At 44.6% G+C, this 9,785-nt stretch overlaps 1 protein-coding gene across 1 annotated transcript; it reads left to right on the forward strand.

Moving 5' to 3' along the window:
• Positions 1-1,050: 1,050 nt before the first annotated feature.
• Positions 1,051-3,816, forward strand: LOC123187077 (G-type lectin S-receptor-like serine/threonine-protein kinase At2g19130). The gene is made up of 2 exons (XM_044598841.1): positions 1,051-3,467; positions 3,584-3,816. Exons 1-2 carry the CDS (start codon positions 1,067-1,069, stop codon positions 3,628-3,630), a joined length of 2,448 nt encoding a protein of 815 aa, XP_044454776.1. The 5' UTR covers positions 1,051-1,066; the 3' UTR covers positions 3,631-3,816.
• Positions 3,817-9,785: the final 5,969 nt, after the last annotated feature.

A 9,785-nucleotide genomic window follows, 5' to 3' on the forward strand; every position in this document is an offset into this window, starting at 1 on the left:
ATCTCTAGTTCCTGGTTTTAGTCTTGTCCTCAATTCCTTATGGCAGTTGCTGATCGTCGAGGCTTCATCCGTAGTCGTTTCAGGTGCCTTTGCGTAGTGGGCTTCTCCTCAACTAATTGTTCGTCATATAAAATTCTCTATTTGTTGGTTGTAGGTGTAGCGTTGTAAGCTGTTCTTCCAGCTCCCACGTATCCTTCGGCCCATGTTGTGTGGTGACCGTGTTCTCGTACTCCTGGCCGGTTTTATGGCTTTGTTAATTCAAAGTCGGGTTCCTCTTAAGCCTTCTTCCTAAAAGAAAAGATGGCTCGCTGGTCCAGCACATCCATGGCACCGCCGCGACGACCTCGAACACCATGCACAAATTGTCGCAAAAAGACAAGAACACCATGCACAATGACTGCCGCTGCCCGGGCCTTGAGAGATTGGGGTATGGAATGGGTCATGGTGTGAGAGCAGTCTGACAAGTTTTCCCTCCTCGCATTGCGTGAGAGGAGCATGTGCGAACCAGGCGAGAAGTATAGATTATGTAACTGGCCGTTTAGCTGTCCATTCTTACCACTTGGAGGTTGAGACGTTTGCCTCCTACACATTCCGTTTCAGGGTATCTAGACAATGTCAACTAGTGGAACTAAACATTGTTAGTCGATGTACATTCTTACAATTAGTATATGGCTTCAATAGTGACACACAGGTGATGCGCAATCATACAGACGACTTGACCCATGCATAACCAACAGAAAATGAAGGTGCATGCACCGGGTACGGCCGTCTCTACTTCTTACGGATTAATTAGCGTATGAATAGCAGCCGTAGTGCCTAATCATGCAGCCGGCGAGTAATAAGAATAACGTTAATTCAGCACACTTGTTTAGTACATTAGGAGCATTGACCAAGCGTAATACAACCAACTAGTATTTGTTTTTTCTGACACTAACTAGCTGTTGTTGAGGCCTTGAGGGTAGCCCAATTTTTGGGCTTGGTAGTGTATTTATACCCTCATTCTGAGCAAAACTTAGCATCCATCCCAAACCTCCCAACTATACACTGCCTCCACCAGTCATTCAGCATGTCTCTCGTCGTGTTCCTTCTCGGGCTTGTTTTTTCATCGCATCTGTCCGCGTGTGGAGCTGCCACAGACACCATCGCATCCGGCGAAGCACTTATCGTGAACAACACCATCATCTCCAGCAACGGCAAATTTGCGCTTGGCTTCTTCCAAACAGGCAGTAAGTCCTCCCAAAACTCCCTCAACTGGTATCTAGGCATATGGTTCAACAAGGTCCCCAAGCTAACTCCAGTATGGGTCGCCAATGGTCATATCCCAATCATAGACCCCGTCTCATCGGTACTAACAGTCACCAGTGGAGGCAACCTTGTCATCTTGAACCAAGCCACCAAATCCACCATTTGGTCTGCCCAAACAAATGCCTCAACCAACAATAGCATCGCACTGCTGTTGAACAGTGGCAACTTCGTCTTGCGGAGTTCCTCAAACTCATCCAGTGTGTTGTGGCAGAGCTTCGACTACCCCACTGACACTTTCCTCCCTGGCATGAAACTGGGTTGGGACAAGGTCACTGGTCTGAACCGCCGTCTAGTTTCAAGGAGGAATTCGATTGACCTAGCTCCAGGAAAATACACCAGCCAATTAGACCCGAACGGTATAGATCAGGTCATACATACACCGCTCGACTCGTCCATACCGTATTGGTCGAGTGGGGTATGGAATGGACAATACTTCCCCTCAATAATGTCTATGAGGGCGTACAACACAAATTATACATTTGTCAACAATGACCAAGAGAAGTACTTCACATATGACTTACCAGACGAGACATTTGTGTACAATCTTGTGATGGATGTTTCGGGTCGTACAAAGTCTCTCATTTGGGTAGAAGGCTCAGTGGGTTGGAGAATGGTCTACGCTCAGCCTGCACTTCAATGTGACGTGTTTGCTGTTTGCGGACCTTTCACCACATGTAATGATCATACACTTCCATTCTGTAACTGTATGAAGGGCTTCTCCATTAGATCGCCCAATAACTGGGAGCTAGAAGATCGAACAGGAGGTTGTGAAAGAAATAGTCCATTATATTGTGGGATTAGCAACAACAGAAGTACGCAGGACATGTTCCACCCAATTACATGTGTTGGACTGCCCAATAATGGTAACAACATAGAAGAGGCTAGGAGTGTAGGCAGATGTGCACAAGTTTGCCTAGGCAACTGCACTTGCACTGCATATTCCTATGATAACAGCAGATGTTTTGTTTGGAATGGCGAATTAATTAATGTGATACAAAAGCAATGCAACGACTCCATTAATAGTAACAGAGCCACTCTTTACCTTCGCCTTGCCAACAGTGAGGTGCAAACAAACTTGGAAAACAACAACAGAAGATCATTAATCATTGGGGTGGCCATGGGTGCAAGTTTTGCTTTCTTCACTTTATTGTCGCTCTTCTTTCTGTTAGTGATTAGGAGAAGGAGGATGTCTGCTCATAGGATGGAAAAATATAAAGATAATGTTGGCATTACTTCATTCAAATACCTTGATTTGCAACATGCAACAAAAAACTTCTCGGAGAAGCTAGGGGCAGGTGGTTTTGGTTCTGTATTCAAGGGGTTTCTAAATGATTCTTGTGCCATAGCAGTTAAAAGACTTGATGGTGCTCGTCAGGGAGAAAAGCAATTCAGAGCTGAAGTTAGATCAATTGGAATTATTCAGCATATCAATTTAGTTAAACTAATTGGCTTTTGTACAGAGGGGGATAGTAGGTTGCTTGTCTATGAACTCATGCCAAATCGTTCTCTTGATTCACATTTATTTCAAAGTAATGATACAGAAACGGTATTGGAATGGAGCATAAGGTATCAGATAGCTGTTGGAGTTGCTAGAGGACTTGCCTACTTGCATGATAATTGCCAGGATTGCATTATACATTGTGATATTAAGCCTGAGAACATACTTCTCGATGCTTCATTTATTCCAAAAATAGCAGATTTTGGGATGGCAAAGCTTCTTGGAAGGGATTTCAGTCGAGTGCTGACAACAATGAGAGGAACTATAGGGTATCTTGCGCCTGAATGGATTAGCGGAACTGTTATTACAGCAAAAGTTGATGTTTATAGCTATGGCATGATTTTGTTGGAACTCATATCGGGAAGCAGGAACTCGGGTGGAATCAGTGCTTCTAATATTGATGACGTTTATTTCCCTGTGCTAGTTGCAACTAAGCTACATAAGGGCGACATGGGGAGTTTGGTGGATCAGAATTTACGGGGTGAGTTCAATTTGGAACAGGTGGAAAGAGCTTTCAAGGTTGCGTGTTGGTGCATTCAAGATCATGAGTTTGATCGGCCTAAGATGGCTGAAGTTGTTCAATATCTGGAAGGTTTTCTTGAAGTTGACATACCCCCGGTGCCAAGATTTCTTCAAGCTATTGCAGGGAATCCACAATCAGAATGTAAGCAAGATTTCATTTATACATCTTTACTACAACATAGATTGTTACAGTCCAAGAAAGGATACAGGAAACCCATAACAACCTAACCGTGTTCTGTTTCTATATATGTGCGCTAGGCAAACCGTACCTGGACCAAACTTCACAAGAGGCGGTGAGGCTGTAAGATTTCGAAGGAGGCGCATCACATGATGAAGCACACTCTTCGCACGAAGGCCAGTCGCAACCTGCAACCATGGAGAAAATCTTCCCTTTGACGGTCGCATGAAGGCCAAAACTTCAAGTTTAGCACATGTTCTACTGAACAAAATATCATCAAAGTTTATATACGTAAAAGTAGTATTCATTTTTATTTTTGTTTGTTCTATTCGACTAGCTAAAACCTCGTGCTTATTGTGATCCTGCTCGATTAGTTTCTACAGATTATAAATGTGGCATGCATGGATGCTTATTATTTAAATAGATGAACAAAATGAGCAAACTACTATATGTAACATCTATTTAAAACGTAAACAATGATTCTGAATGCCTGATGAGGATTCTGAATGGCCGAATATCATCATATTAATATATGCTTGACCGCCTCCCCACTGTAGCCGACTACGTCGCCTTCCTTGCTTCCAGCTTTCACCCTGCAGGATCACCCACCCTTGAGCCCCGCCGACCACCTGCCCCAACTTTGCTTCACGTGGCGGCCGCTGCCGCTGAAGAATCTCGACATATATAAGCCGCCGCCGCAAGCTCCTCAACGATTTGATTTTTTTGATGATATTCACTGATTTAAGAAAAAAAATCACAGATTTGAAAAAAATCATGAATTTAAGAAAACATCACAAATGTTAAAAAAGTACACAAATTTAAAAACATTACACGGATGTCAAAAAAGGACACAATTTAAAAAAATGTTAGTGAAATTTTCACAAATTTTGAAAAATAATAATTAATAATAAGTAAAATAAAAAGTAACATAAAAATAAAAAATATAAGTGAAAAAACATAACAGAAAACTGAATAAAAAGCAAAAAAAAAGTAGAAAACCTTTCAGAAGCATCTGGACGCTTACGTGGGCTAACCGATCAAACAACGACAATCCCTCCCGCGTTGGTGCACGCTATACAAAACATTATAACTGCAGAGTTAAACACCGAATTGGAATTCATGAAATTGCTATCGCCTCGGACAGACGTGCCACAAAGCGACCAGGACATGGACTGGCCTATAAACTAGTACAAGTTTTGGGAAATCGAAATACATTTTTCAAGGTTGTGTATGGTTTTTTGCCAGTTTTTTCCCTCAAGCTTTCAGTTCTATTCTTCATGATTTTTTTACGTATTTTCCCTTTTTTGTTGCGTTTTTTCTAGAAAAATTGGTACCTAAATTTTTAAAAATAAAACTTGATTTCAAAATTTAATAAATGTTCAAAGTTCCAAAACTGCTCAGAAATGTCAAACAATTTTAGGCGTTCCAAGCATATTCTTGTGTTCCAAAACTGGTTCACATTTTCTTACAATTTTTTCAACAATTTCAAAAAATGTTCATGTTTCGAAGAAAGCAAATTAAGAAATAAAAGGTTATTGCATAAAAATGATCAATTTCCCTAATGAATTTCAGAAAATGTTCTGATTTTTTTTTAAAAAAATTGGAAATATGAAAAGTATTGTGTTTTTTTAATATTCTCTCAATGGTGAAAAGTACGTCGTGTATTCTAAAATATTTTCAAGTTCTCCAAAAATGGTTCAAATGTTACAAAAAATTCCAATCACGGTGTCGCCTGAGTAATAAAGTTTGCATGTTTGCCTCAAAAAAAAAGTTGATGTGTCTTTACTGAATTGCGGACTCTCGACACCCCAGTTTGGGCCAACCCATGGTCAACTTGTAGTTTCTTGTTTATCTGTTTCTCTTTTTCCTTTTTTATGTTCTATTTATTTCCTTTTTTTATTTTTTCATCTCTTTTCTGTGTATTATACAAATTTCATTTTGGCTAGCAAAAATATTCATCGTATATTAATTAAATAAAAGATATACTACAAAATTTTCATTATGCATTATAAAAAATGTTTGCAATATATTAAATATTGTTCAATGAATGCGTCGGGGGGTTGATTCTGAGCCACGAAAAATCCTCGAAATCCCTTGTTTGAGCTCAGGGGACTTGGGTTTACGTCTACAAGGCTACGAGCTAGGCGCGATGAAGACACAGTGAGTTACCCAGGTTCGGGCCACCGTGCGATGTTAAACCCTACTCCTGCTTGGTTGTATTGCTTGTGGATAGTGCTCGCGGTGTTATCCATGACGCACCGGGGGCTCCACGATGACCTCCGTCCTGTCACGGCAACATCACTCATGTGATGGGCGTGCGACCCGCATTGCTGGGGCTACTCGGGGAGCCTCGCAGAAGGGTGCCTCGGGAGGGGGCCTCGTGAGGTTGCTCGCTGGGGTGGTAATTTCGGTGAAGTCCTTTGTATGAGAAGCCCCTCGTGGAGCAAGGCCCTCGCGAGGCTGCTGGCCTCACGGCGCCCCCTGGTAGGCTGCCTCATGAGTTGGGCCAAGGGGCCCTTCCTGGGCGGTAGGCAAATGGCCCGTGGTACCCTAGTTCCTACTAGGCTGACAGTAGCACCCGGGCCCGTGGCGCGCATACTCCACCCGTTGAGGAGCGAAACGGCAAGGGGCCTAAGACTGCCAGGCCCAGGCAGGGACTGAAGGAAATATGCCCTAGAGGCAATAATAAAGTTATTATTTATTTCCTTATTTCATGATAAATGTTTATTATTCATGCTAGAATTGTATTAACCGGAAACATAATACTTGTGTGAATACATAGACAAACCAAACGTCATTAGTATGCCTCTACTTGACTAGCTCGTTGATCGAAGATGGTTATGTTTCCTAACCATAGACATGTGTTGTCATTTGATTAACGGGATCACATCATTAGGAGAATGATGTGATTGACATGACCCATTCCATTAGCTTAGCACCCGATCGTTTAGTATGTTGTTATTGCTTTCTTCATGACTTATACATGTTCCTATGACTATGAGATTATGCAACTCCCGTTTGTCGGAGGAACACTTTGTGTGCTACCAAACGTCACAACGTAACTGGGTGATTATAAAGGTGCTCTACATGTGTCTCCAAAGGTACATGCTAGGTTGGCGTATTTCGAGATTAGGATTTGTCACTCCGATTGTCGGAGAGGTATCTCTGGGCCCTCTCGGTAATGCACATCACATAAGCCTTGCAAGCATTGCAACTAATGAGTTGGTTGCAAGATGATGTATTACGGAACGAGTAAAGAGACTTGCCGGTAACGAGATTGAACTAGGTATTAAGATACCGACGATCGAATCTCGGGCAAGTAACATACCGATGACAAAGGGAACACCGTATGTTGTTATGCGGTCTGACCGATAAAGATCTTCGTAGAATATGTAGGAGCCAATATGAGCATCCAAGTTCCGCAATTGGTTATTGACCAGAGACGTGTCTCGTTCATGTCTACATTGTTCTCGAACCCGTAGGGTCCGCACGCTTAAGGTTTTGATGACAGTTATATTATGAGTTTATGAGTTTTGATGTACCGAAGGAGTTCGGAGTCCTGGATGAGATCGGGGACATGACGAGGAGTCTTGAAATGGTCGAGACGTAAAGATCGATATATTGGATGACTATATTAGGACATCGGAAAGGTTTCGAGTGATTCGGGTATTTTTCGGAGTACCGGGGAGTTACGGGAATACGGGGGAAGAAGTATATGGGCCTTATTGGGCTTTAGGGGAGAGGGAGAGGCAGGCTGCGCGCCCCCCCATTGACTAGTCCGAATTGGACTAGGGGGAGGGGCGGCGCCCCCTCCTTTCTTCTCTTCCCTCTTCCCCTTCCTTGTCTCCTACTCCTACTACCTGGAAAGACTCCTAGTTGGACTAGGAAAAGGGGAATCCTACTCCCGGTGGGAGTAGGACTCCCCTAGGGCGCGCCATAGAGAGGGCCGGCCCTCCCCTCCACCACTCCTTTATATACGGGGGCAGGGGGCACCCCATAGACACACAAGTTGATCTTCGTGATCGTTCTCTTAGCCGTGTGCGGTGCCCCCCTCCACCATACTCCTCGATAATATTGTAGCGGTGCTTAGGCGAAACCCTGCGACGGTAGAACATCAAGATCGTCACCACGCCGTCGTGCTGACGGAACTCTTCCCCGACACTTTGCTGGATCGGAGTCCGGGGATCGTCATCGAGCTGAACGTGTGCTAGAACTCGGAGGTGACGTAGTTTCGGTCTACGAGGGTACGTGGACAACACTCTCCCCTCTCGTTGCTATGCATCACCATGATCTTGCGTGTGCGTAGGATTTTTTTAAAATTACTACGTTCCCCAACAGGGACGCGTGGCAAGATGACGGGACTGGGGCGCCCCCACTTTCGACGACGCATGAGTAACCGCCATCCTGTTCATAGCCCGCCCGCACAGGGCGCAGGCGCATCATTGCTTCCCATCTCGCTCTCCGCCTTCGTTGCAAACTGATGCTCTACTTCCTCTTCCTCCTGCGCCCAATCCCTTTTCGCCTCCGCTGCCGCCATGGCGCCCAAGAGGAAGACCTCCACCGCTGTGAAGGGCTAGGCGGCAATGGAAGGGGTGCTGCTGCCAGATCCGGCGCCAGTGAAGAGTGAGGGCCGCGCCCGTGCTTTCGCCGCCGCAACGAGGGCCTCCCCTCGGGGCTGGACGCAGTCTTCGGTCGCCACGGCGGAGGTCGGCTCCAGCGCCCGTGGAGGGACCGTGCCCCGCGGCCACGGGGGGCACGGCGTTTGTGGCTGTGGAGGGCGCGGCGGAGCGCCCACCCTTCTTCCCCCGGTGGAGGCCCACACAGTGGTGGCGGTGCACCAGTTCATCGTGGGGCTACAGCATCGCCGCCGTAGCTGGCTCCGGCTCTCGGACTCCTTGAGCGATGTCGGACAGCGAGCCCCTGGGCTTGTGGCTACAGGCGTACGGCTTCTTGATACGTCTCCAATGTATCTATAATTTTTGTTAGTTCCATGCTGTTATATAATCATTCTTGGATGTTTACAATCATTTCATAGCAACTTTATATCATTTTTTGGGACTAACCTATTGACATAGTGCCTAGTGCCAGTTGCAGTTTTTTGCTTGTTTTCGACTTCACAGAATATTAGTACCAAACGGAGTCCAAATGCAGCGAAGATTTTTGGTGATTTTTTTCTGGACCAAAAGACACCCAGTGGGACAAAGAAGTACCATAGAGGAGGCCCGAGGTGGGGACAACCCACCAGGGCACGCCAGGTGGCCCAAGTGCGCCCAGGGGGTTGTGCCCCCCTCGGTGACCTCCCGCACCACCTCTTCTCCCTATAAATTCCCAAATATTCCAAAAACCCTAGGGGAGCCGATAGATCAGAAGTTCTGCCGCCGCAACCCTCTGTGTCCACAAAAAAACCAATCTAGACCCATTCCGGCTCCCTGCCGGAGGGGGAAATCATCACCGGTGGCCATCTTCATCATCCCGGCGACCACCATGATGAGGAGGGAGTAGTCCACCGTTGGGGTTGAGGATTTGTACCAGTAGCTATGTGTTTAATCTCTCTATCTTGGGTTCTTGAGATGGCATGATCTTGATGTATCGTAGGCTTTGCTAATATATTTGGATCATATGATGTTTTCCCCTCTCTATCTTGTTATGATGAATTGAGTTTTCCCTTTGAGATTTCGTTCTTATCGGATTGAATACTTTTATTGATTTGAGAACACTTGATGTATGTCTTGCTATGAATACTCGTGATGAAAATGGGGTACCATATTGATTCACTTGATATATGTTTTGGCACTCAACTCGCGGAATCTCGAGGTGACATTGGGGGTAATCTATGCATAGGGGTTGATGCACGTTTTCGTCTTTGTTTCTCCGGTAGAAATATTGGGGCACTCTTTGAAGTTCTTTATGTTGGATTGAGTATTATAAATCTGAATTTGTTTTGGTATTATTGTAGTACGAACTCTTGGATAGATCGATTGGGAAGGATAACTTGGTGTTATTTTAGTACGAACTCCTGGATAGATCGATCGAAAATAATAGCTACAAACAATTTCTTCTTATGTGCTCCGCTAGATAAGAACTTTGGAGTGATTTTTCAGCGCATGTTGAGGGATGGTTATATGATCCAATTATATTAGCATTGTTGAGAGATTGCACTAGAGAAAATACAGACCCTAGGCCTCATTTTCAAGCAATGCAGTATAGTTCGTGCTCACTTTTGTTACTTGCTACCTTACTGTTTTTATTTATTCAGATGATAAAAATATATTTCTACCATCC

This window comes from Triticum aestivum, chromosome 2A (assembly GCF_018294505.1).
Source record: "Triticum aestivum cultivar Chinese Spring chromosome 2A, IWGSC CS RefSeq v2.1, whole genome shotgun sequence".
NCBI lineage: Eukaryota > Viridiplantae > Streptophyta > Magnoliopsida > Poales > Poaceae > Triticum > Triticum aestivum.

Coding starts and splice junctions, on each gene's coding strand:
- LOC123187077 (XM_044598841.1), top strand. CDS start 1,067: ATGTCTCTCGTCGTGTTCCTTCTCGGGCTTGTTTTTTCATCGCATCTG. Junction 3,468..3,583: donor AGGGAATCCACAATCAGAAT/GTAAGCAAGATT, acceptor TATGTGCGCTAG/GCAAACCGTACCTGGACCAA.